Here is a 27,581-nt window from a genome sequence, read left to right as displayed (position 1 = left end):
ATAACCTTAAGAAGTATTCCGGATGGGTGAGAGAAAAAGAAGTTAATTCAGCGTTGGTTTTGTGTGCATGCGCTGCGTCTGCGCAGAAACATTTTGTAGGATGTTTTTCCAGGTAGGATGGATTCCCAGAACAACGGCGGCCGCCTCGGGTCTCTCCTCCTTCTGCCTCCCCTTCCCTCATCCACCCGCTGGCCTCTGTGGAAGCTCTGGCATAGCCTCCACCAAACAACTGAGTTATTTTTACACATCTGCCAGCATCTGGCCAATCCACCACCTTTGACTGTTTATACCGTTACAAAAAAAAGAAAACGTTGGGTGAGTGTTGAGTAAGTGCATATGAGAGCATGAGGGTGGGAATGGATGTCTGTGTCTATATGTCAGGTTGGGTGTCAGGCACCACCTCTCTGGGGACATCTCAGGCCCTCCAAGGTTTGGAGGCCTATCTCCCCCTACCACCACTTCCCCTGCCAGTGGCGGACTCCCTCAGACATCGGTGCGTTGGTGGTTCTTTGTGTGTGGGGATGGGCGTCCAGGTACACACCGGCTCACTCCTTGGCGGCCGCTTATCGGGGCCTGGAGCCTGGGGCTCACTCGGGCCACTTCGGAGGTGGGGTGCCCCCGGCCTCTCGGCCTGGGGCTCGGTCACTCAGGCACAGCTGGCTGCCGGCGGAGCTCACGGGCGCGTCACTGCAACTCCCCCTGGCTTCTGCTCCGCGGCTGCTGAGTTATCCCTTGTTAAATGCTTGTTTTCTTTTTTCTTTCTCAACAGGTGATCCAGGTGATTGATAGATGTATTTTTGTCTGCTTATTTTGTTGTTTTTTGCTCTTTATCCCCGTCCCTCTTCTCCGCTGTTTTTCTTTCCCTCTTTCTTTCTCCCCTTTCTTTTCCTCATTCAAGTCTGTCCCGTATCTAGCAAGTGAAAATAAAATAAAATAAACAATAAAAGGTGCATCAAATAGACCATTACGGAAAGGCTGGGATGGTCCATTTGGTAAAGTAAATCCGTTGGGCATCTTTCTTCACCTTTAGACAATAATTCTGATGCAAAACAGCCAAACGGGACAGAAAAAAAAAAAAAGAGAAAGAAAAAAAAATTCTCGGCCCATTAAAACGAAAAATCACCATCGACCCACCGGGATGGCCAGTCCAGCTATGGCCGTGCCATCAGTAGTGATGTGCGGATCGATCCTGAAATATCGATTCCTCTGATACCAGCCATTTATGTTCTAGAATAGATTCTCACATTAAAATATCGATATGTTAGTAATTTAGGGTAAATTTGTAGTTTATCATTAACAGGAACACAGTGGAAAGAAACTATAACATTCGGATTGTCTACTTCCTCCACCTTTCATAGTCATGTGTGAAACACGGCTGTATAACTGTGTGGCAGCCTCTGGCGTGCGCACTCACAACAATGGCTGAGTGTAAACAGTCATGTGTGGATGCATTTTACATCCACAAACAGCCAACACATGGTTTGTGATACATGTGGCAAGACAGTGAGGTGTTGTGGCAACACCACTAACCTGGTCAAACACCTCAGAGTAAATCATATCACAGAATATGACGAGCTTATGTTGAGACGAACTGAAGAGGAGGAGAGGGACAGGTGCTGCCAGGGCGAGACAGACGTCTCTCACAGAGTCCTTTAGTGCAGACAGGCAACGTGTTCAAATAGTGCACAACTTATTTTATTTCTATATGATGAACCCTGCATTATTAAGTGATAAGATCAAGTACAGTAATCTGATGTCCTGTAATCATTATGACGCTTTAATTTGAGATACAATAAATAAAATAAGTTTCTGTAAAAAGTATCGGATCAGTATCGTCGACCCTGAATTTTACCTGGTATCAGATCGGAAAGGAAGTCAGTGGTATCGCACATCACTAGCCATCACCCCCAATCTAGAGACTTAAAATAGGGGCATGCGCCACACCTGCTTTATTTAATATCTGAAGGTTTTTTAAATTCGATATCATTTGTATATAAAGAAATGCCAGAGGAACGTGTGTTGCAGCAGGGACACATGAAGAAGTGTCAGGACACTGGAGTTTGACTCCTTGCAGTGCATTTCTACATTCTGACTTCAACCCACCACTTGCACCATCAGTTTTCTGATGGTCGCACTTTCCATACATTGTTGTTTCTGAAAGACTCCAACCTCTGCAGGGATGTTTGGCCTCCTCCTTTGAATGCCACATTTAGAAATGACAAACCTTCTCATTTAAAGATTGGTGTGAACAGGCACATCCAAGAAAACATTACACATGACCAGAGTGGCAGCACGGTGCACCTTTGTGATCATGTTACTCGTGGTATGTTCACACTGATTATTCTGTATCTCTGACCTGAGCAGGATATACTAACATTACACGATGCCCCACCTTACGACCAGTCAGACAGTTTTTCTGAAGCATCGTGTCGGCCTTGGTGTGTGGAAAGTTGTATTTATTGAGTTTTCTGCTGGGATAGTCAGGTAGTCTCATTGTGACTCAATATGAGGATTTACTAGAGAAAGCCTCATTTTGACACTTTCATCATGTTGCCACGCTCATCTGTCCATGTTTGTGATTGGTTACTTGTTGCCTTTATAGTAAAGGACACGTTTAGTCAACGCTGAATTAACTGACATATAATATTAACATTAATATTAACAGTATTTTGCAAGTGCAACTCAATTAACGAGACAAAGCCTGAGTTTCTTTGATATGCAGACCAGGGAAGGAAGAGTCCAGCTCTAACCAACCCAGATAATTTCAACCCCTCCTAACCAGTTTAAACCAGATCATGGGTTTCATTAACTGGGTTTGGATTTAACGAGCTCACTTCTGACCAGTTCAGAGTATCAATTAGCCAAGACGATTTCAACTGAGATCAGGGACAAACGGGTCCAGTCCAGATCAGATGACCCTGTACAGGTGGATCTGTCTGAGAGCGTCGGGGTCTGTGTCTCTGCCCAGGTAGACGTCGTAGTTGATAGGAAGCTCCTCCACCCAGTCAGGCTGCAACACCTCCTGTTTGACACAGACACAAACACATTGAAGAACAGACCAAGAACAGCTTGGCTCATGATGTTAGCAGTCACTTTATCCATGAGAGGAACAAACTTCATCTGTCACAACATGAGAAACACTTTTTACTGTCCACATGTAAGAACTGCTAACATCCGCCGAGCATCACCTGCAGGGGATTCAGACTCTCGTGCAGGCTGGGAACAGTGACCAGCAGAGATCCCTTCTTCCGGAAATTCTGCACGATGAACTTCCATGCCCTGAAAACAGAAAGTCATCATAGCTGTGTGCATCTGACAGAGCGTACAGAAGGGAAGCCAAAACCAAGGTTTTCTACATCAGGACATAATGAAACACATACGGTCTTTGGCAGGTCTCCATGTAGTTGAAGTGTCTTAAGGTCCCACCTGAGTTTTCAGTCACCTTTGACTGGCACATGGATTCTTTTCATGAATTCTCAGTAGATTGAGAACAAGCTGGACTGTCAGACCAGGGAGCTCACATCCGACTCTAGAACAGAGGTCCCAGGTCTGCTCTGGCTGCACGACGAACCCAAATCATCACGTGTTCGTGCCAGTGTGCTGTGTTTAACTAATTGTACTGCTGTGGATTACAGACACACATCTCCACTTTGGTCTCACCTGTCCAGAGCACATTGTTCAAATGAAGTTTGCAAACCTAAGCCATGTCACCATGTTTTCTTAAAGAGAACACGCTTGCCTACCCTGCACATTCAGTCTTTTTCCACCTGCACATGAACTTTTCAGCATGCTTAATGGAGTCCTCTGGTGTCTGAGATAATCCTCAGATACTCCCTGTTAGTCTGGGAAGGGTTAACTATTGTTTCTCTACTGCTGACAGCTTTCATCCTTGGCAGCGAGTTAACACACACCTGAAAGTCACAGTCATGCAAACTGCCCGACCCGCTTGTATAGAGGCGCTCACACCTGCTCATCACCTGATACGGTGCGTTCACTAGCAGCACCGAGCTGCTTTCGCACTCTTGGTTCCTCTGGAAGCAGAAAGTTAGGTTGTATTCTGTTCATTATAAGACCTGCTAATGAGCTGAGGCTTCTTATTATGTGCTGATGAAACTGTACTTTCCTATTACCATCACTGTATCACTGTTTCTGTTGCTGCTTTATCTTGTATATACTTTGAGTGTATTTCTGTGTGCATTGTAGTGTAGTTATGTACATTTCTGTGTGTTTATGTACGCATCCTTGCACATTTTGTACATGTATTTCTATCAGGGTTCATACGCCTTTTTCAGGGTCAAATTCAAGCACTTTTTAAACACTTTCAAGGTCCCTTAAAACAAATCATCCTAGGTGAACTTCAACACCTTTGTTCCCCTTTTATTAAGACCACACAAAAATACTGCAAAAGGAAACGGTCGCATTCTATGCATACAGTGCATAAACTCAAAATGCACATTTCACTCAAAAATTAAGATGTGAAAATGTGAACAAATCAACTTCTCCTGTTGAAAAACAAAGTCTTCTCATCAGATACTGATGCTTCTTTCCTGTACGACACAAAAATAGGAGACAGATGTTTGTTTGTGTTTAAGTTAATTCCCAATAAAACTAACTGTGAGATGTTTAACGACACTACATTATTGCTGAAGTCCTACATGATCACCTTTAAAGTGCTAATAACATCATGTCAGACAGGCCTGGAGAACAGCACTGACTGGGAGGCTTTGAACACATCACATATGTAGTTCAATTCAACATAGAAGACTTGAAGAATGCACAAGCATCTATTTAAAATCTATTTATTTATCATCTGTGATATTATTATGTACAAGTCCAATGTATTTTGTTCATCTGTCTTAAATAAATAGGCAGCCTTCCTGGGTTTTAATTGCACCTTAGAACACACATGCATCAACACTACAATGAGCGGGTGGAGGGAGGTTTGGAGTCTTCTCTCACCCCCATTCTCTGCGGCCTGCTGGAGCGGGGGGCTAGGAGGAGGAGTTGGCCGTCCGACTGCGGTCTGGGGTGTGGGGCCTCCCTGCTACTGCGGAGTCGGGGCGGTCTGCCTCCCCCCACCGCAGGGAAAAGGGTAACACCACCTGGGTCTGGGTGCAGTTCCCCCCTCCAGGGGCAAGGGTACCTAGACCCGGTTTGTAGAGTACGCTCGGGGAGTGTGATCGTGTGTACAGCGTCTCTTTATGTCTGTCTCCACGTTGGTTGAGTGTGGAGTAAGTGCATATGAGAGCATGAGGGGGGGAATGGATGTTTGTGTCTGTGTGTGCCTGTATGTCTGTGTCTATATGTCAGGTTGGGTGTCAGACGCCACCTCTCTGGGGACACCTCAGGCCCTCCAAGGTTTGGAGGCCTATCTCCACCCACCACCACTTCCCCTGCCGGTGGCAGACGCCCTCAGACATCGGTGCGTTGGTGGTTCTTTGTATCTGGGGGTGGGCGTCCGGGTACACACCGGCTCACTCCTTGGCGGCTGCTTATCGGGGCCTGGAGCCTGGGGCTCGCTCGGGCCACTTCAGAGGTGGGGTGCCCAGTGGCGCGGCTGCCCCTCTGTTGGTCTTCCTTGGTCTCTTGTGTTCTGGGGGCCTCTGGATGTCTGGAGTTTTGATCTCCTCCATACCTGCTTCATGCCCTGGAGGACGGGGCTGTGGCCCCCCACACCCTCTAGCAGATTATTACAAGAAGGAACCTTTGGAATGCAAGCATGCTGATCCACACAGGTATGCACACAGGTGTACACACGGGTATTCACAGACGCAGACTACAGCTTTCTTGGCTGCTGCCTCAAAGCACATTGTGCGCTGTCTATCTTGCGTGCTGCACAATATCGTTTATTATTTAGTATCTACTGATATTTACTGCTAGCTAGTTTATTGTGATGGTGCTATTTTTTTTATTATGTTGCTCTTTGTTGTTTGCTTTCTCTTCTGTTTTTTTTCTCCATACAGGTGACCCAGGTGTTTTGTTTGTTTGTTTTCTTTCTTCCCCCCCTTCTCACCGTCTCTTCTCCCCTCTGGTTTTCTTTCTCTCCCTCTCTTTCTTTCATTCTTTCTCCCTGTCCTATCCCCCAGTCATGTCTGTCCCGTTTGTAGCAAAATAAAATAAATAAATAAATAGGCAGCCTTAAAGTATGAAATATTCATGTACAAACACACATAAATGTGTGTACTGTCTGAGCGGCTGATTGTGCCCCACAGGCCTCAGTGTGAGCTTGAAGACATTTATAATGTGTAAGTAGTTTGATGTGTCGGTGCTGACCAGAAACACAGTTTGAATGAAACTTTGGTAGCACAGAAACAAGTGACTATTCTCTGTGACCATATGGATCAGTCATATTATCATATTACCATTATTTCACCCAAAGGCACCAAGTCAATACTCAAAGAAGCTGCAGCTGTACACACAAATATAAACAGTACTTGGTGACACCTTTGCTTTTAGCCTCTAACCCTCTGGGGTCCAGGGTGTAACTGGCTGTTTCTGACTACTGGATTTGTTCTCTATATTTCACCTTTGAAACTGTTTAACTTGCCAATCTGTTATTTTCTCATTTTGACAAACTGTATCAGCACCATTGATCTAAATTCAGACAAAATATAAAATACGAGTAGAAAGTGATCATTTTGACTGTAAAAACCATGTTTAACGAATCATTGTCATAACTTGAAATGCAAATAGAAATTGTACATTGTTAAAAAATATGCACAAGTTTTGCAAACAACAAAGTTATTTGGTTCTATTTACCTAAAAATGCAGCCAAGGCTCAGACGTTTTTTATATAACCATTTAAATCTATTTACAGAACAATCAGCTGTTCTGCATCAAAGAAGAAGACACACAAATTATTTATGCAACTGCAAAAAATAGTTTGTGTCACTCTGACACAGATGAGAACAGCACAGGGATAAACCTGCAGGTCTGACAGCAGCTGTGTCAGCGTTTACACTGCAGTCTGCCTTTGGTGGCTTTTTTGCAGCTGTGACGTTCACTGACACACAAAACAAAACAACGACTACACACTGACTGCACAAGACAACACACTAACTTGAGACTCCAAACACAGTAAACGTCACAAATCTCTCACCTATCAAAACTCGCTCTCTCTCGCTGGCGTCACTCCTAAAACTTCCCCCTCTTCCTAAACAACCAGATGCCACATGTTGCCGTATCGTTTTTTGATTCTCACAGTTTTTACGGTTTCTTAAACACCACTGTTTTATTCAGAAAAAATAAACAGCGTATAGAGATGTGGGCACGAGTGGCACCAAAATCTAAACATCAAGCGCCAGCATTTCCAGCACCTGTAATCATTAACTCTGCGGTTTTAATCCCTACTTGCATTTTATTTGCCCCAAAAACAGTCATGTACAAAACGACGGAGAACTCGGCAGGTCTGCACGAAGACAGACGTGACGAAGAGGCAAAAAAAGCACGAGACAGACCCACACGAGCATACAGAGTGGAGTAAGGACGTTAGCGTGCTGCCCAACTGTCATCACGCACATATTATTTTATGGTCCTAAGTGAGAGTGCACACACTCACAACACGTTTAGTAACTTCAGATCCTGCAACAAGCCCAGCTCCAGTTTACTTTGGTGATTTGGACGATTCCATCTCACAGCTGTTGTTACAGGCCGACGCATCTATGTGTCGTTTCAGGTTGTAGTGTTACACAACATTTTCAGAGCTAATAGAAATAAAAAGAGTGTTTCGTAATTCATTCAATTCATTGTCTTTATTTATTAATCCAGGCCATCCGTGGCTCTTTGTTACTTCGGAAACATGGCTCGAACAATTTCTCTTCAACGACGTAATCCGATAACAACGATCTCTTTACCCGTCGGCTTCCCGTGGCTGTCATGCGACCGGCTATTGCAGTTAATACAACAGCTTCTTGCCATTTTTTGGGTTTCTTTTTATTGCTGTGTGACTGTTTTCTTGTGAAAGCCTGCGTGCGCTAGTACCACTTGCCACGAGTTCCCAGAATCCTTTGCGGTTTTACCCCAGAAATGATGTCATATTTTCAATCTCTATATAATTTGAAGTCCGCACTTTCGACCCAGGTTGAAACTGAGACTTCTCTGGGTCAGAGGGTTCATCAGAAAGCCTTAAGTTAGCTAGTTATGTAACGGGCTAATGTTTAACGCTTTCACTTGACTAAAGTAACTCATATGACTGCTACTGCTAAGTAATGTTAGCTAAGTTCATATTCCATGCCATAACTACTGCGATATAGCGCTGCTGTACTGCATCACACTCTGTGCATTTCAATCATTTCTCCAGCGAGTTTGACAGCAAAATAATAATCAGGCAGCCCAGGAGGAGAAATCTTGCTTTTAAATTTTGCGACTCATTTTATTTCTCTCTGATAAGAAAACTATTCAATCAGATAGTTATTTGTGGTGAAGGAAACACACTTTCAAGCACTTCCTCTGAAATTCAAGCACTTTTCAAACCGTGAAAAGACAATATTAAAATTCAAGCATTTTCAAGGATTTCAAGCACCCTTACGAACCCTGTCTATAAAAGATAGTTATAGCTCCCGGTCGGCAACCCTGGGCATGTGCGCCACAGCTGGCACGCGAAAGGTTAACTGACTGCATGACCATGGCTGGACTGGCCATCGACCCACTGGGCATCGGTCCTAAGTGTGAGTTTTTCATTTTTATAGGCCGATGATTTTTTTTTTTGTGTGTGTAACGGTATAAACAGTGAGAGGTGGTGGATTGGCCAGATGCTGGCCAATGTATAAAAATAACTCAGTTGTTTGGTGGTGGCTACGGCGGAGCTCCCGGAGGAGGAGAGCCCCGAGGTGGCCGCCGGTCCGAGTGTCAGGTGAACTGAACTTCAGGTAAGAAGTTATGACCTGCAGTCTATCTGTGTCAGATATAAAGTTTAGGTGGAGTTTATTTTCATTATGCTGACTTTTTCGTACTGCTACTAGCTAGCATGACAGAGTTTCTATACAGCTGGGTGGGTGCTATGTTACTGATGTTGAACTTTATTTTGTTCATAAGGTTAGTTAGTAGAGCTTCCAACCGTCCTGTAAAAACAGAATCATTTCGTATTCAGAGAAAATATTACGCGTTTCTTATTGAGGTGAAAAGGAACAGTTTGTCCCGGACTTTCGCTATAATGAAAAAGACACAAAGCTGGAGTTATTCTGTGTCTTTGCTGCACAGCTGCCTCTTCTTCTCTCATTCTCCCCCCTCTCTCTCCTGTTTCTACTTCAATCATGAAACTGATCAATGATCAGCTGATCGGCTTTTCTCTCTTGTTTGTTTATCGCCCACTTTGCACTAGAAAGAGGAAACCAGCGGATGTCGCGTTAAACAACAGCAGCACGTTTAAGCTTGATCAGCTGTTGTTAGAATTTATTTAATATTAATTTCTAGTATCAGCTGATGTTTGCTGGAGCCACAGCTGTAAAGCTGCTGGTCATGATGTTGGTTTGGATATGTGGTGAGAGGGAAACATGAAGATGAAACCAGGAGATGTCCTTACTGGATCATCAGAGCTGTGATGGAGAAACAGGTTTACCTTTTAGGTGACATGGATGAGTTGAAGTTATGAACTGTTTCTGAGAGACAAATAACACCAGGATCCTTTTCTAAGTAGCTGACAGCTGGTAACTGTGCAGGGGCGGGTCTAGCAAAGTGTTGCCAGGGGGGCAGGTAGGGCATTAACAGGGAGAGGGGGGCACAAAGACATACTTTCTTATTCTCATTTAAAATGATTTTAATAAATAATTATCTGAGTCTTGCAACCAAAGTTTTTATCTGATGTAACATGTATAGAAATCATACATATACCAACAAGCTTTTTAAATTTATTTATTTACAGAATTTCCCAGAGGAATCCACCCAAGGGATTAATAAAGTTTCATCTAATCTAATCTAATCTAAGACAGTGTACATCACTGTCACAACAGGGTTGTTTTCATTCAAAGGCTTTATGGCTTTAATACCTGGGGGGGCCGGTCTCCAGTCAAAAGGCCGTTCTTTTTGTCCCAGTCCAGCCCTGGGCACGACACGCAGTGAGTTAATCTGAGAAGGTGCATTCAAAAATAAATGACCAGCGGTGCACATCGCAAATCAGCTCGCATAGAAACATTGGTTGTGCTGCTTCTTAATGACGGTATCTTAGCTAACAACCCAACTACCAGATTCAGCTTGTAACTGGCTAAAAGTAACTTAGCCTACCAGTGAAAGGGACGTTGTTAGCTTTCCACATTCTGACACTTCAAAAGCTTCAGCAGCTGTCGGCTCAGCGGAAATACACGGATACATACATAGACTGGAGACAGAATTCACAATGCTGTTTCAGGACTTTCAGGTGTTTGGACCAGTGTTTTCTTTTCTGATCAAACCAGAAATCTTTAATGAGCAGCTGGATTTGTCTCACATTAACCTGCTGGACACAGAGGACATCGAAATGCAGCTGATTGAACTGAAAAGCTCGACTCTGTGGGGTCAAAGTTTGCAGAACTACGAAGCAGCTGGAATCCACAGCTGTGTGAGTTCATGGAGCTGCATGTTCACCTGCTGGACGTCACTACCTGACAGTTTAACTGTCTTCAGAACATTGCAGAGGCCTTATTGACAGTATTTATCATTGTTGTGAGGAGACCATAAATAGCATTTGCATTATCTCTTGTTCAGTTCATTTGCTGATAAAAAGTCTTTTGTTTCCAAATAGCTGAAAACTATTCGCTGACAGCTGCCAACATCTGCGAACAAATATAATCCTATAAAGTGGTTCTATATAGTGGGTAACTTTTAATATAGAGCGTTATTACATTTATTGCTAATGCAGTCATACGGCACACTGACCTCTGAGGAAATGTTAGATGCACTCATCATCAGAAAGGTTGCCAACCCTGCTCTACACAAACATAAATAACTGAGTACTGATTGCTCCGATCAGACGTTACTATAGAAACAGATGATACAGATGTATAAAGAATAGAAACAGGATGACAGAGCAATGCAGCAAAAATCACTCAACTGAGAGGTGAAAGAAAAACTCCAGCTAATGCACTGATCCTGTTCATTTCTAATGTGCGGGCTGCAGAGGCTCTTTAACCTCCTGGGACCTGTGTCCACATATGTGGACGTCACATTTTGGGTTATTTAGACCAAAATACTCAATTTTGCTCTACAAGGGCCTGATGTCCACTTACGAGGGCATTATAGTGCGCCTGTTCTATCAACATTTTAAATAAATATCCTCATATGTGGCTCTGATTTTTCTTAAAAACAAAAATAAGGTAAAAACAAATCTGGTCATTCTTTGTTTTTACATTCATCAGGTCCCAATCAGCCCAAATATCAAAGAGAAATTCAAAATGCTGCTGTGGAAGAGCTCAGGAGGTTAAAGTGCATCCATTCAAACACTAAAGGTTACTTTAGGACTTGTAGTGTTTCACCTGATCACAATTACATTCATTGCTCTGAGTCAATCAGTATGCTTGGTGACAAACAGCCTGCAAGCACACCTGATGTTTGTTGTAACTTGTGCAATTCACTGTATTACTTTTGTAATACAGTGAATTGCAGTGACAGGTTTGTGCTGCTGTAACTGTAAGAGCTGGGCTGTGGTGTAAAGCTCCTTCATGACACTGAACACTGAGTTGAACAAACCTCTTTAACTAAATTATGGCACTTCTTCGTACAACGTGAAGCCAGGAATGTCTTAAACCTGCATTCTTTCTAATGGCCAGCAGGGGGAGACGACTGGCTGCAGAGACGCTGTGAGAAAAGGATCACTACTTTCATGTTTGAACACAAAATGCTGATCATTCGTTTCATTACAGGAGCAAACCAGTGGGACGAGTCTGAAATAGTCCATATGGAGGCTGTCCAGCCTGCGCCTTCACGTGAACAGTCACAGTAGGAGATATATGCCAGCGCTGTCCTGCTGTGCACATACGTCACAGGACTAAACCCTTATTTTAGGGCAAAGTCAGCACATTTTTTGCTGGATTCGACCGATGATTCTGTGCATACAGCTTTCTGTGCCTTCAGAGACGCCTGCCCTGATTCAACGAGTTCAGTCAGACCTGAGTGCATGTCAGCATGTCCTCTCAACCAAAACCCAGATCAAACTTTCACACAGACAACCAAACACAACAAAACTGCCCTGCAGGGCTTATATCTGTGTAACCTTACCTGACCTGTTGCTCGGGCTCCATGAAGTACTCAAAGACGTTATTCATGACAACAACATCTGCGTTTTGCAGCAGAACATCCTGCGTGCAGACGTCAGCCTGGAGGACCTGTAGAGAGAAGAAACCATCTGTGGCTGAGCGTCTTCTAGGCGACCATCACGACCCGAACACACAAACCTGAACTCTGTCAGTCAGCTTGTATTTGTGCAGCATGGAGTCCTGCAGCCTGACGAAACCCTCGCTGATCTCCAGGCCGAGCAGCCGGGACGCTGAGCTGTACACGTACCCCTGAATACACACACACACAGGTGAAAAAGAAAGACTTCCAAGCAACAACATTTGTTAAATTAAACTGAATGATTTACTTTTTTAAAAGTTTGTCACAAAAGTGCATTCAGACCAAATGCCTGAGCGTCTGCTCGTGTTCCTGGAAAATCCTCCTGCAAGTCTGTACAGCTCCACTTATTAGGAAGAAGGACAGTCGTTCTAATGTCCTCTACAGTGACAAAAACATGACAGCAAGTGTGTGTGTGTGTGTGTGTGTGTGTGTGTGTGTGTGTGTGTGTGTGTGTGTGTGTGTGTGTGTGTGTGTGTTGACCTCTGACCCCATACAGCACGGCCCCCAGTCTGGATCCTACATCCACCAATGTCCGGCCACTCAGATCTGGAAGAACGTGCTGGAACAGGAACCGAAGCTCGGTCACGGAGAACGAGTGAGAGATGAAGTCTGCCAAAGGAGACGATGACAGCAAACGGTTTCATTCAGCTGCCTGCACCATCACCTCGTGCATCCACTGACGTGCTGACAGTGGAGCAGCTTACTGGCTTAAGCCCGGGTCATCTTTGCAGAAGCCCAGGGTCTTTTGGAGTGTCATTTGTTTCATAGTTAGATGCCTGACTGACAACTGTATAAAACAAAAACTACACACAATATTTGAAGCACATAGCGCGCAGTCGTAAATTCCCCCTAATTTTGGTACGATCCGAGCTCAGGCACTCGGCGACTGAGCACAGCATGTGAGCGAGGGGGGAGGAGCTGCTGCCTGCGAGTTTGCTGTAGGAGAAGCGCAGCCAGGCAGACAGAGGAGAGCTTAAGTTTGAGCAGGTACCAAAGCAAATCATTCGTACTGTACAAATAATGTAAATATGGCGGTGAATCACGAAAGATTGATGTCAAACTGATCTCTTGACCCATTATTACGTTACTTGCTCTTGGAGTGAATCAACAAATGATGAAATGAGAGTCTCAGCTCACATGTGTGTTTATTTCATATTTTCAGTTGTTTCCCTCCACGGCTAAACAAACTCTCTAAACCGGTTTCAGTTGTGTACTGATGAACACAACAATGCTATAAAGCTGTCCAGAGATAGGGCAACCTTCTCTAATCCCTCTCCGAACCGGCACAGGACAACTCAACCCTCCCACCTTCACAACACAGCAAGCATCGCTATACAACAGCTTCACCCAAGTCAGAAACCCCCGCCCAACACCAAAGGTCTTCAAGGTGGAAAAAAGAAAATCATGGTCCACACGGTCGAAAGCCTTCTCCTGATCAAGAGAAACGATGCCGACTTTAGCATTGTACACTTTACAAATATCAAACACATCTCTCATCAAAAACAAGTTATCAATCACAGACTGATCCGGAATACAGTAAGATTGATCCACACCAATCAGCAGGTCAATGACCATTTTCAGTCTGTTCGATAAAACCTTGGAGAGAATCTTGTAGTCTGCACATAAAAGGGCCACTGGTCTCCAGTTTTTAAGAAGGGTTAAATCTCCCTTCTTTGGTATGAGAGAGATAACTGCACGCCTGCAGGAAGCTGGAAGTATCCCTCCTACAAAACACTCCTTAAACACGTCCAGCAGGTCCCAACCCAGAAGACTCCAGAAGTGCTTAAAAATATCTGATGGTAAACCATCTATTCCTGGAGCTTTGCCTGAAGCCTTCTGAGACACCGCCGCAGACAGCTCATCCAAGGTCATATCCCTGTTCAAAACATCCCGATCCCCTGGGCTCAGCTGAGGAAGCCCCTGCAGAAGGTCCGAAGCAGAGTCCACATCACAGCCATCCGCACTAAACAAGTCCGTGTAAAAGGCCACTGCATGCCGTCTCATCTCAGCCGGATCCGTGGTCACTCTTCCATCCGAAAGCTGAAGACACACCATCTGCTTCCTGTGAACCACAGACTTCCCCAAATTAAAGAAAAACATGGTTGGAGCGTCCATGTCCTGGAGCCTGGTGAAACGTGCTCGAACCAAAGCTCCTTTAGCCCTCATGTAAAAAATGGTTAAGCTCTTGCCTTTTAGAATGAAGACAGGCATTATCCTGCTGACCTAACTGTGAACCAGAGACAGTCTCCACACGTGTTATCTCCTTTTCAAGGTCCTGCACAGTTCTCATGATATTGGCCGTCAAAAGAAAACTATATTGCTGACAGAACACACGAATTTGGGCCTTTCATACACAGAATATCCGATCATGTAATAATTTTATATTAAACCACCAAAAAGATTTGGATTTGCTGGTGGGAGATAGAAACAGCTCCAGTAAAACCAAGTGATGATCAGTAAAAACAACAGGAAAACACTGACAGTTAATAATTCGAGCAGTAAATGAAACAGACACATTAAACCTGTCTACTCTCGCTGCACTAACCCTGCCATCAGTCACTTTCACCCAGGTATACTGCCTGGATGAGGGATGCTTCACCCGCCACGCATCAACCAAGTTAATTGTCCGTAGGACATCTGTTAAAGCAGAAGATGACTGAAGATGCGGCTCCGCCCCTGTCCTATCCAAAGTAAAGTCAAGACAACAGTTCCAGTCCCCACCCAACACAACACAATCCCCTTGAGCAGCACCACTTAATTTTTCTTCCAATGTTTTAAACAAAATCCCACGCTCCGCCCCTGAGGTTGGTGCATAGACATTAACAAAAGTAAAAATAAAACCTCCAATGTCAGCCGTCACCAAAAGGACTCTGCCCGCCACCATCTCTATGCTGAAAATAACATTCGCATTTAGAGAAGGAGAAAACAAAATAGCAACTCCTGCGCTAAAACTTGTCCCATGGCTAAGAAACTTCCGCCCTCCCCACCACAGATCCCAGTCTATCTCATTCAAACTGTCAGTATGTGTTTCTTGGAGAAAGACTATATCTAATCTCTTCTGTTTGATCACCTCAGCTAATAAGGCTCTTTTATCGGCATCCCTGCACCCATTCACATTCAAGGAGGCCACCCTCAATCCCGGCACATAAGAGGAAGCCATCAAGAAAGCAAACAGAAAAACCCAGCAGAGATGAAATGATCATAACGTTTCAGCGTAAAAAACTCCAGTGTCTCTACCGATTCAGACGCTTCAACTGTTCCCTCAGACCAGTAACATGTTTCTCCAGATGATAACGCTCTTTACCATCCAGTAAGTCCAATCCTCGCCTGGCCCAGCCTCCGTGTCTTCAGCCTCGCCTGGCCCAGCCTCCGCCTGTGCTTCGCCTGGTCCAGCTTCAGCCTGTGCTTCGCCTGGTCCGGATCGCCATCGCCTGAGTCGCCGCTGTTGCCGTCCGCACGGTCGGCCCTCGGAACTGCTCCGTCGTCTCCCTCGTCGCCGCCGCTGCCTTCCGCGCGGCCGGCCTCCGGACCCTCTTCGCCTGAGTGGCCGCCGTTGCCTTCCGCACGGCCGGCCTCCCGAACTGTGTCCACGTCGCCGCTGTTGCCATCCGCACGGTCGGCCCCCTGAACTCTTCTGTTTTGGACTCTGTTTTTTCCTGTGTTCTGGTGTGCTTCGTTTCTTTTGGTTTTGGATTCGTTTTTTGTTTTTGTCTTTTGGCCTTCTGGTGAAATCTAGGCGATCGTGGCTCAAGAGTTAGGAGTTCGCCTTGTAATCGGAAGGTTGCCGGTTCGAGCCCCGGCTTGGACAGTCTCGGTCGTTGTGTCCTTGGGCAAGACACTTCACCCGTTGCCTACTGGTGGTGGTCAGAGGGCCCGGTGGCGCCAGTGTTCGGCAGCCTCGCCTCTGTCAGTGCGCCCCAGGGTGGCTGTGGCTACAATGTAGCTGCCATCACCAATGTGTGCGTGAATGGGTGGATGACTGGTTGTGTAAAGCGCTTTGGGGTCCTTAGGGACTAGAAAAGCGCTATATAAATACAGACCATTTACCTACAACCTTCTGAAGAGTCATAGCTGACGAAACGAATTTCTCAACATCAGGGAAATATTCCCTAACATTCACCTTCCTACCAAAGGTGTCGTCCAGAAAAGCAACGATTACCTCCAAAGAATACAAATCTGCATTTTGAGAGACACTGTCTGCCACAGAAACATTATCAGAGTCAGAATCACACTCCATGTCATTCGTGTCGTAACCATAACCACCAGCAGGCGTCCTGCGCTGCTGCTCCTCCACCTCTCCGTCCCCCGAGGCAACAACACACTCTACACCCAACTCAGAGCTCCCCATTTCATCCCCAGTCTGCGCCGTACTGACCGCAGGTCCAGCCTCCACCCTCTCTGTCGGCTTGGTTGTAGTCATGCAATCACTCACCTCACTCCACACCAATGCCGTAGCGTCCGCGGGAGAAACGCCGACCTCACCTCACACCGAGGGCGCAGCGTCCTCTTTAGATAGGGCAGTTTCACCACGCGCCGGAGGCACAGCCTCAGCCAGGGCAACGACTGCTTCGCCCCGCACTATAGACACTGCCTCAGCCAGGGCAACGGCGGCCTCGCCCCGCACCATAGACACAGCCTCAGCCAGGGCAACGACAGCCTCGCCCCGCACCATAGACACAGCCTCAGCCAGGGCAACGTCTGCTTCGCCCCGCACCATAGACACAGTCTCAGCCAGGGCAACGGCGGCCTCGCCCCGCACCATAGACACTGCCTCAGCCAGGGCAACGGCGGCCTCGCCCCGCACCATAGACACTGCCTCAGCCAGGGCAACGGCGGCCTCGCCCCGCACCATAGACACAGCCTCAGCCAGGGCAACGACTGCTTCGCCCCGCACCATAGACACTGCCTCAGCCAGGGCAACGGCGGCCTCGCCCCGCACCATAGACACAGCCTCAGCCAGGGCAACGACAGCCTCGCCCCGCACCATAGACACAGCCTCAGCCAGGGCAACGTCTGCTTCGCCCCGCACCATAGACACAGCCTCAGCCAGGGCAACGGCGGCCTCGCCCCGCACCATAGACACAGCCTCAGCCAGGGCAACGACTGCTTCGCCCCGCACCATAGACACAGCCTCAGCCAGGGCAACGACTGCTTCGCCCCGCACCATAGACACTGCCTCAGCCAGGGCAACGTCTGCTTCGCCCCGCACCATAGACACTGCCTCAGCCAGGGCAACGGCGGCCTCGCCCCGCACCATAGACACAGCCTCAGCCAGGGCAACGTCTGCTTCGCCCCGCACCATAGACACAGCCTCAGCCAGGGCAACGACAGCCTCGCCCCGCACCGGAGGGGCAGCCACGTTTAGTGCCTGCTGCCCGCTAACCCCCTCCCCACTATCATCCACAGCAGGTCCCGCTGCAAGCTGTCTGTGAGGACACATTATTTTCTTATGACCCACATCTCCACACTCAAAACATTTCATGTTCCCAGAACTAGCATACACCGTGTAGAGCCCTTCTTCACGGGGTGGCTGTAGCTCAGGTGGCAGAGCGGATCAGCCACTAACCAGAAGGTCGGTAGTTTGATCCCAGGCTGCTCCAGTCTGCATGCCAAATATCCTTGGGCAAGATACTAACCCATGTTGCTCTCCGATGCATCCATCGGAGTGTGAATGTTAGATACTTAGCACTTAAGCTTAGAAGTGCTTGTGTGAATGGGTGTGATTGGGAATGAATTAGCTATATAAAGCACTTTGAGTGCTCGGACAGAGTAGAAAAGCTCTATATAAGAACCAGTCCATTTACCATTCATGTTTGACACGGAAGGAGACATCCAGTGTCTGTGTCTAAAAACATGAACACTTGCCTCCGAAGGGACTGAACATGCTTTAATCTGTCCCACTTATAATCTCAGTCTCTAGCCTCTTGAGCTCTCGTTCTAAGTCCTCAAAGCAGTCTTTAACAGTGGCCGTTGCATGTGATGTGTACTGGTGACAAAAAAGCTTAATCTGTGTTTCCCCACCTCCCACCATTGAGCCAAATTGCAAAAGTCCATCTTCCTTAGTTTCCAGTGGCACCAGAAGTCAGAAAAAGCTCGACAGAACTCTTTGTCATGAATCAGCAGCACGTTAAAGCGCCAGTGCGAACCGATGTTAGAATGCATCAATAAGGAAATATCTGCAGTCACTAAGTGATGATCAGAAAAACCAACAGGTGAGATCTCTGCTTTAACCAGTCTATTATCATACATCTGGTTGACATATAATCTATCAAGCCCAGCTGCCTTCACATTGCTCTCAGAAACCTTTACATATGTATACTGTCTGGTTTTAGGATGGAGCTTTCTCCACACATCAGTCAAATCATTCTGAAGAACGATTGTAGACAAAAGTGAGCCCGAAGGTGGGTGAGGCTCTCCTGTGTTGCTGTCAACCGAAGGGTGGGTTGTGCAATTCCAGTTTTTGGCCATATCGCCCTGCTCTACTAGATACAATTTGTTACTTTTCATATTCTATATTTATTAAGTTTTGCAGGATTGTTTGCACAACAAGGCTAAATAATTATATAAACGTTTCTCAATCTAAATAGTCTACTATCATCTAGTTCTGATTCTGGTTCTGTCTTGGTTAAATCCTCAGTAGTCCTGATTTTGAACTGTTGCAATCCTGTTTTAATTCCGGATCAGTTCTGGGTCTGGTTGAATTGGGGTTTAGTCCCTGTGTCTTGATACAGCCCTGACTAGGGATGGGTATCGTTTAGGTTTTATCTGATACCAGTACCAAACCGGTACTTTTGAAACGGTGCCGGTGCTTAAACGGTGCTTAAATAATGGAGAACACAAACTTTGTCCAAAAACCTCTCATGTTTAGCTGTTTTTTTGTAAAAAGATAACAATGTTAGCCTTTTCTGCAGCTATAGGGCATATATGGCATCACTCTTGGCTGGAAGCAGTGCTTAAACAATGGAAAAAACACAAACTTTGTCCAAAAACCTCTCATGTTTAGCTATTTCCGTCTTTTTCTTTGGTCATTTTAGCCATCATGGCACCGGATACCAGTACCCATCCCTAGCCCTGACTTTGTTCTGACTTGCTGCTTAATTAAAAAACTAGTTTAAGGTGTCCTGCATATGTGATATATATTTTTTCCTATATGAAGTCATTCTTTTTTGAACAAAACTCATAACTCAGCCTAATAAATCTTTCAGTCACCCTCCCCCTGCATACTATTTTAGTATTTAGTATTTATTTAGTATTTATTTATTTATTGTCATTGTCAAGAACAATGAAATTGCGTTTGGGGCTTCCATACAACCCAAAAAAAAAGAAGAAAATAATAAATACCCCTTAAAACCCAAGTGTACATATTTAACCCAGTGTGACTCCAATGCAATAAGACAATCCTTAGCAATAATGTTCGTAGAAATTCAGACAAAGACCTGAGAAACATGACAAAATACAACAATGCAACCCATTCAATATTATTGTACTGTGAGATATGATATCAGATATGATAGTTATCTATTTAAGAAAGAGGGGGGGGGGGGGGGCAGGAGGGGGAAGAGAATAAAGATATGATGCACCAATGCAGACCAGTTCATTGCTATTAAGAAGTTGGATATGGTTATTGTCCGTGAGAGGGGGGCAGAGAGTTCAGGAGCCTCACAGCCTGTGGATACAGGCTGTTGGCCAGTCTGGATGTTCTGGCCTGTATAGACCTGTACCTTCTCCCTGAGGGCAGCAGATGGAAAATGTGGCGCGCAGGGTGATGTTGGTCCCGCAGGATACTGTGCACCCTCCTCAGACAGCGAGTGGGGAAGATATTACTGATCTCTGGCAGACTTGTTCCAATAATTCTGCCAGCTTCTTTCACCACCCGCTGGAGTGCTTGCTGATCGGCCTTGGTGCAGCTGGGGAACCACACTAGAAATCCATACGTCAGAACGCTGCTGATGGCACAGTTGTAGAAGTTCAACATCAGAGATCTGGGAATGTGTGCGCTCCGCAGTCTCCTCAGGTAGTAGAGGCGCTGTTGGGCCTTCCGTACCACTGAGGTGATATGGTTGCCCCAGGACAGGTCCTCGGTCACAGTTACCCCCAAGAATTTAAAACTGCTCACCCTCTCCACCGCCTCACTGCCAATGAAGAGAGGCAGATGGTTGTTATGACCCCTCTTCCGGAAATCTACAATGATCTCCTTGGTCTTTTTGGTGTTTAAGACCAAGTTATTGTCGTGGCACCATGACTCTAGTTGTTGCACCTCTGTCCTATAGTTTGTCTCATCATTGTTGGATATAAGTCCGAGCACTGTAGTGTCATCTGCAAACTTAACAATGAGATTGGACGCGCAGGAGGAAATACAGTCATGGGTGAAGAGAGTGTATAGCAGAGGGCTCAGAACACACCCCTGAGGGGCACCGGTGTTGACCACAAGGGTGGAAGAGGTGTTCTTACCCACTCTGACACTCTGTCTACGGTTAGTGAGGAAGTCCACAATCCAGTTGCACAGAGAGGAGTTAAGTCCCAGTTGGTGGAGTTTGGGACGGAGTTTGTATGGCCGGATGGTATTAAAAGCCGAGCTGTAGTCTACAAAGAGGAGCCGTGCATAGGTGTTCCTGTGTTCCAAGTGCTTCAGTAATGTGTGCAGCACTGTGGCGATCGCATCCTCGGTTGACCGGTTCTCCCTGTATGCAAACTGGTGCGAGTCCAGGGATGGTGGAAAAGCAGCTCTGATGTGTTTAATGACCAGTCTCTCCAGGCATTTGGCGGGAATGGGGGTGAGTGCCACAGGTCTGAAATCGTTCAGACATGTGACATTTGACTGTTTTGGGATGGGAACGATGGTTGCTGCTTTGAAACAGGATGGTACCAGTGAACAGGACAGCGAGGTGTTATATATAGAGGTGAAGACGTCCGCCAGGTCCGCAGCACAGTCTTTTAGCACCCGGCCCAGCACTCCATCCGGCCCGGCCGCCTTCCTGGTGTTAATGCTCCGGAACACACGCCTCAGCTCATGAGTGCCCAGGACCGGAGCAGGGTCGGTTGAGGGGAGAGGGGACAGGACAGGGTCGGTGTTCTCCCTATCAAAACGGGCATAAAAGAGATTTAGATCCTCAGCCAGAGTAGAACTGTCGGCTGAGGGTGATGGTGTTCTTCTTTTGTAGTCCGTGATAGCCCTGATGCCCTCCCAGACCTGCCTTGGGTTTGTGTTGTTCTCAAACCTGGCCTCGATACGCCTCCTGTGCTGCTGCTTGGCAGTCTTGATGCCTCTTCTCAGGTTGGCCCTGGCAGCACTGTATGCCTCCTGGGCCCCGGATTTGAAAGCGTTGTTCCTCGTTCGAATAAGTTGTTGAACTCCGTGTGTCATCCAGGGTGGATTATTAGGGAACACACGGAATCGTTTCCAAGTTGTTACATTGTCCACACAGAAACAGATGTAGTCCAAGACAGTGGAGGTGTAACTGTCCAATGCGACACGATTGTCAGTGTCCTGCACCTTGAATACATCCCAGTCTGTGCAGTGGAAACAGTCCTGAAGCATCGGAATAGCATCCTGCGGCCATGTTCTCACGGTTTTGGTTGTAATCCCAGTGCTCTTGATCTTTTGTGTGTATATTGGGTGTAGCAGAAGGGAGAGATGGTCTAACAGACCCAGGTGGGGATAAGCCTGGGCTCTGTACGCATTCGCCATGTTGGTGTACACCTGGTCCAACGTTCTATCTCCTCTGGTAGCACACTTCACATTACGGTGGAAATTGTGAAGTACAGATTTCAGGTCCGCGTGGTTAAAATCCCCAGCCGCAATAAAGACACTGTCCGGGTGTGCTACCAGGCTGTTATTGATGCTGCTGCTCAATTGTGCTAACGCTAGCTTAGCATTAACATCTGGTGGAATGTAAACAGCGCAGATGTAAACGGCAGAAAATTCCCGAGGGAGATAGAATGGACGGCACTTTAACACCAACAGTTCTACCTCTGTACTGCACAGTTTTTCCGTTACCGTGACGTTCGTGCACCAAAGGTTGTTAATATAGATGCACAGCCCCCCGCCAGTCTTCTTACCCGAGTCCGCAGACCTGTCGGCTCGATAGGCGGTGCGGCCTGCTAGATCGATAGCCGCATCGGGAATGGCGCTGTCCAGCCAGGTTTCAGTGAAAATCATGCACGAACAGTTATTAAAAGTCCGTATACTACCCTTTGGGGCTAAGCCCCGGGTGTATAAAATGTCTGGCTCCGCCTCTGGAGTCAACAGTATCCATGACACACAACGTAGCGTTCGATAATGTGTCATTTCAAAAGCGTCAGCTCTAAGAGCCGTGCTTACAGAGCGCTTTGTAGTGAATCAGAAGAGTCGACTCCCACTGAGCGAGAGCCGGCTACATTTCCTTTGGCTGCTCAGCTCTCACACAGGGGCTCAGCTATGCTCCAATCCCTCCATATTGTGGCCAATCACATGCGAGGATATAGGATAATATCATTATGTGAAACACAGAGAGGGGGATGGACGCGACAGTCAAGTGGAGCGTGCGTCGGTCCTCTCAGTGAGTGAGACAGTGGACAGCGGTGAGGAGGGCTGTGCGTCGCAGAAACACATAAATATGCCTGACACCCGTAAACAAAGCAGCATCTGGCTGCAGTTTAAAGACTTCTCGGTCTCGATACACTCTGGTCTCGGTCTGGGTTTAGGTGCTCTTGACTACAAGTCTAGTGCGTTCTAACAAACATCGTCTCTACTGCACGAGGCTGTAACATAACCCTGCATCTGCCTGTCAGGGTTAGCAGCTTTCTGCTGCATGTGTTCACACTCTTACACTGAGCACCGCACTGTGTTTGTGAGCTAAAAGACAAACCGTTTGCTTTCTTGTTATTCAAACCGATCCTGAAGTAAGACTTGACTATGTCAGAGGGAACAGCGACTGTGCCGGTTTGTCTTTAAACAGCTGTCATCTTTTTCCTTAATGTAACACTTCTTCACACACACTGCCAGCTAGCTACAGCTGCTAAACATGTAGACCTGAACAAAGGTGAGCAGTGGTGATGTGCTCCCACCCAGAGGTGCAGTCCTGTGGGATCCACAGCTGAGGCAGTAGTTGCGGCTCATCAGCCCCCGTTCACACAGGGAGTCCACCTGCTCGTCGTCGTACAGGAAGCCATCCACGTGAACCGTCGGCCGTGACCGCCGCTGCATCTGGAACACGTACCAAAGCTTCCTCGTCATCCTCATCATCACCACACCTCTCTCCATTAACATCATGAAGCTCAGACCTGTCTCCACTAACACTGCCTCGTTCTACCAACACAGTGTCCTCCTTATGTGAGTGTCCGAGTGCCGTTATGATCAGACGTACGCAGCAGGCGCACAAACACGAAATCAAAAACTGAAATATAATGGCTCAATATTTTTAAACTTCAGAAAGGTTTGAAAATGTTTGTAAGCCCCAAAAAATATGCCGTTATTTCTGTGCCACTATTCTGAGCGCACGTAAAAAAGTCTGCAGGTGCAAGTGTTGTATTTTGAAGAGAAATTTAATTTGAGCGAAGAAAAGCTGAATTTGAGTGAACAAACTTCATTCCTGCGTGCAAAAAATGTATTTCAGTGTTAGCTATTATCCACACACACACACACACACACACAACAGCAGCCCCTCTCGCTCAGTTTTTGCGCTCGCTCTCAATGTGTTGCTCGCGCTCTCAACATTTCTGCCCGTGCGCGCTCAACTCTTTCTCTACACCGTTATATTTGTGCCACAAAACCAGCCAATCACAGACTTGGATGCAAAAAAACCTGATTGGCTGTTCTGGTCTCCAATCAGCTTAAAGTGACGAAATGCAATATCCCAGAAACCATTTCGTCCAAAACGAGGCAGTGGTGGAGGAACACAGAGGGGCGGAGTTTGAAATATTACTCTGTCTGAGTCACAAAATAAACTTTAAAGATATTTTCATGTGAGAATGTTTCTGTGTAAACTTCAAACACCTGCTCGATTCATCAGGACATCACATATTTGCATAAGTGCTCTAAAGTTTTCGGAGATGCCTGTTACCCACCAGCTGACCGCACAGCTGGACTGGAACTGGCCATTGGGCATACCGGACATTTGCTCAGTGGGCTGATGGTGATTTTTCATTTTTATGTTTGTTTGTTTGTTTTTGTAACGGTATAAACAATGAAAGGTGGTGGATTAGCCAATCATGATCAACTCTGGGCTGGACCAATTACAAGACATCCGTATTGAAGGGAAAAGGAACAGTTTGTCCCGGACTTTCGCTATAATGAAAAAGACACAAAGCTGGATTTATTCTGTCGTTACGCTGCACAGCTGCCTCTTCTTCTCTCATTCTCTCCCCTCCCTCTCCTGTTGCTACTTCAATCATGAAACTGATCAATGATCAGCTGATCGTCTCTCTTGTTTATCTCCCACTTTGGGCCAGAAAGAGGAAACCAGCGGATATCGCGCTAAACAACAGCAGCACGTTTAAGCTTGATCAGCTGTTGTTAGAATTTATTTAATATTAATTTCTAGTATCAGCTGATGTTTGCTGGAGCCACAGCTGTAAAGCTGCTGGTCATGATGTCGGTTTGGAAACATGAAGGTGATACAAATCATACATATATACCAACAACAGTGTGCATCACTGTCACAACAGCGTTTTAGTTCAAAGGCTTTATGGTTTTTCCTGTAACACCTGGTGGTGGTTTTGTCAGTTCAGCCTTTTATATTATGTTTAACCCGAGTGACCCGGTCAGCTGGTAACAGGCATCTCCGAAAACGTCAGAGCACTTATGCAAATATGTGATGTCCTGATGAATCGAGCAGGTGTTTGAAGTTTACACAGAAACATTCTCGCATGAAAATATCTTTAAAGTTTATTTTGTGACTCAGACAGAGTAATATTTCAAACTCCGCCACTCTGTGTTCCTCCACCACTGCCTCGTTTGAGTTTTGGATGAAATGGTTTCTGGGATATTGCATTTCGTCACTTCGAGCTGATTGGAGACCAGAACAGCCAATCAGGTTTTTTTGCATCCAAGTCTGTTGAGAGCGCGAGAAACACATTGCGAGCGATTGAAAATGCAAAAACTGAGCGAGAGGGGCTGCTGGTGTGTGTGTGTGTGTGTGTGTGTGTGTGTGTGTGTGTGTGTGTGTGTGTGTGTGTATAATAGCAAACACTGAAATACTTTTTTTGCACGCAGCAATGAGTTTTGTTCACTCAAATTCAGCTTTTCTTTGCTCAAAATAAATTTCTCCTCGAAATGCAACACTTGCACCTGCAAACTTTTTTTACGTGCGCTCAGAATAGTGGCACAAAAATAACGGCATAAAAAAACTGTATAAAAATATAATATGACTAAATATCTAATAGTGTTTTTATTTTAAGTCAAATAAATATTGAGGAAAAGCTTGAAGTAAAATGAAAGCTGCATATTAAACACAATGTGGGCGTGGCTCTGTAGTACAGTCATGTAAACATTGATGGAAGTTGTGTCACATTAAAAACACTTATTTGCCTCCAAAACTGAATTTTAAAAGGCCAAACAGAGCTGTGATTATTAGAAACAACAACAATAATAATAATAATAATAATAATAATAATAATGGAGTGCATTTATATAGCGCTTTACAATGCCACTGTTCATTCACTCTCACACACTGGTGGAGGCAGCTACAGGTGTAGCCACAGTCTGTCCCAGGGCAGCTGTGGCTACACCTGTAGCTGCCTCCAATCACTGTAAAGTAAATAAAGTAGTAACACCACTTTAATTATTAACTTATGAAGGTCATAATGAGCTTCTGATCACAAAGTGATGCAGGCGCACTGATCAGCAGTGTGCTCTGTAGTACCTGCTCAGTTCAGACACAGTACCTTACTGTAGGCAGCGGTCTCACAGGGCAGCATAGCATCGGGGGCCACATTTGCCCGCAGGTCCTCTGCAATACTCTGCAGCAGCACCCGCCCGTTATCTCCCAGCAGCTCGTCCTCCAGCTCATCTGCAAGAAGACACACACACACACACACACACACACACACACACACTCCTGAGTAAAGGGGAAATGACGGCTCGGCGGTGACAGCATGCTGTCAGTCTGTGGGCTGCTCTGTCAGCTTCAACGGAAGATGTAACAAACTCGTAAAACCCCGAAGCGTCCCACTCTGTATTACTCCTGAAGTGTGCGTGACCGTGGAAACAGCGCGACATGGTGACGACACAGTGAGGAGTCCCCCGCTGAAGCCGTGACCCACGAAGCCCACGCCACACGTGCAGCGTGTTTACCTGAGTTCTTCATCCAGCCCAGCAGCTGCGTGAGTTCAGCCGGCCTCAGCCTGCTCAGCAGCCGCTTCAGCTCTGATTTCGCTTCAGCCACGTTCATGTTCACGCTGGAAAACACGCAGGAAGCTGTCACAGGCGCTGCACGCCTCCGAGAAACGCCAAGCTTCTTCTTCTCTGGGTTTAATGGCGGTCTGCACGCGTTCACGCTGCACTACCGCCGCCTATCACGCTATGCAGTCATTGTCTGAAAGGCGTAAAACTGGCTTAAATAAAACTTAAATAAAGCCGTAAAACCCGTCAGTGCGTATGAACGAGCTTCTAGTCCCGCTGGGCACTGCTGGAGGTCTGTGCTGGAGGTCCGTGTTTCCCTGACCGGACAGGTCCCGAGCAGCAGCCTGAGGACATGTCAGCCCAGCAGTGCCTGCCAGCACTCCTGCTGCAGCATTTGGCATAAACACAAGGTGATGATGAATGACAGTAGTCCAGGAGAAATGAACTGGTTTTTCAGCGACAGCATGTTTCTAATTCTAGAGATATTCTGCAAACACAAGAAATCATCCCAACATATTTGTTTAGTGGACACTTTGGGGGACATATCCAGGCAAACACACTGGCATCCTGTACTTGAGTAGACGTATAGACACCATTGTTTAAAAATACTCTGCTGAAAGCTAAAGTACTGATTCAACTTCTTTACTTAAAGGTGGAGACGGATGTGTTCCTGATGCTTTTTCTCAGCAGCTGATCAGAGTCTCCTCCTCTGGTGTTCGTCCCCCTCCTTTCTTTCTTTCCTGTCCCCTGGTCCTGTCGGGTTCTGATTGCAATACCTCAAAATGAAAAAATGAATAAATTCGTACATTTACAATAATAATAATAAAATATGACAGTCAAGTGGAAGCTGTATTAGTCTGCTTGGGAAAATAAATCTGTTCTGGTCTTTTTTCGGCCTTCGGACAATAATTCTGATTGTTACAGTGACAGGGGGAATAAAAGAGTAGCAGTAGTAATC

General features: G+C 46.2%; 1 protein-coding gene across 1 annotated transcript; it reads right to left on the bottom strand.

The window, feature by feature from the left end:
- Nucleotides 1-950: 950 nt before the first annotated feature.
- LOC146611512 (uncharacterized) lies at nucleotides 951-26,695 on the bottom strand. Its single transcript, XM_085342732.1, has 8 exons — nucleotides 26,576-26,695; nucleotides 26,167-26,291; nucleotides 23,350-23,488; nucleotides 12,791-12,912; nucleotides 12,363-12,473; nucleotides 12,187-12,293; nucleotides 3,189-3,279; nucleotides 951-3,022 (listed from the first exon to the last, which is right to left on the bottom strand). The coding sequence occupies exons 1-8, from the start codon at nucleotides 26,670-26,672 to the stop codon at nucleotides 2,909-2,911; spliced, it is 906 nt and encodes a 301-aa protein (XP_085198858.1). The 5' UTR covers nucleotides 26,673-26,695; the 3' UTR covers nucleotides 951-2,908.
- Nucleotides 26,696-27,581: the final 886 nt, after the last annotated feature.

Source organism: Diplotaxodon limnothrissa, linkage group LG19 (genome assembly GCF_057381915.1).
Source record: "Diplotaxodon limnothrissa isolate DT_005_m linkage group LG19, D_limnothrissa_male_GT1.1, whole genome shotgun sequence".
Lineage (NCBI taxonomy): Eukaryota > Metazoa > Chordata > Actinopteri > Cichliformes > Cichlidae > Diplotaxodon > Diplotaxodon limnothrissa.
Note: the sequence above shows the minus strand (reverse complement) of the source record. Positions and strands in the feature narration are given on the sequence as shown.

Bases quoted from the DNA above. Each gene is read 5' to 3' on its own strand.
- LOC146611512 (XM_085342732.1), bottom strand. From the start codon at position 26,672: ATGAACGTGGCTGAAGCGAAATCAGAGCTGAAGCGGCTGCTGAGCAGG. The intron at 3,280-12,186 runs GTAAGGTTACAC...TTCTGTTTTCAG, and splicing joins GAGCCCGAGCAACAGGTCAG to GGCATGGAAGTTCATCGTGC. The intron at 3,023-3,188 runs GTGATGCTCGGC...TGTGTCAAACAG, and splicing joins AGAGTCTGAATCCCCTGCAG to GAGGTGTTGCAGCCTGACTG.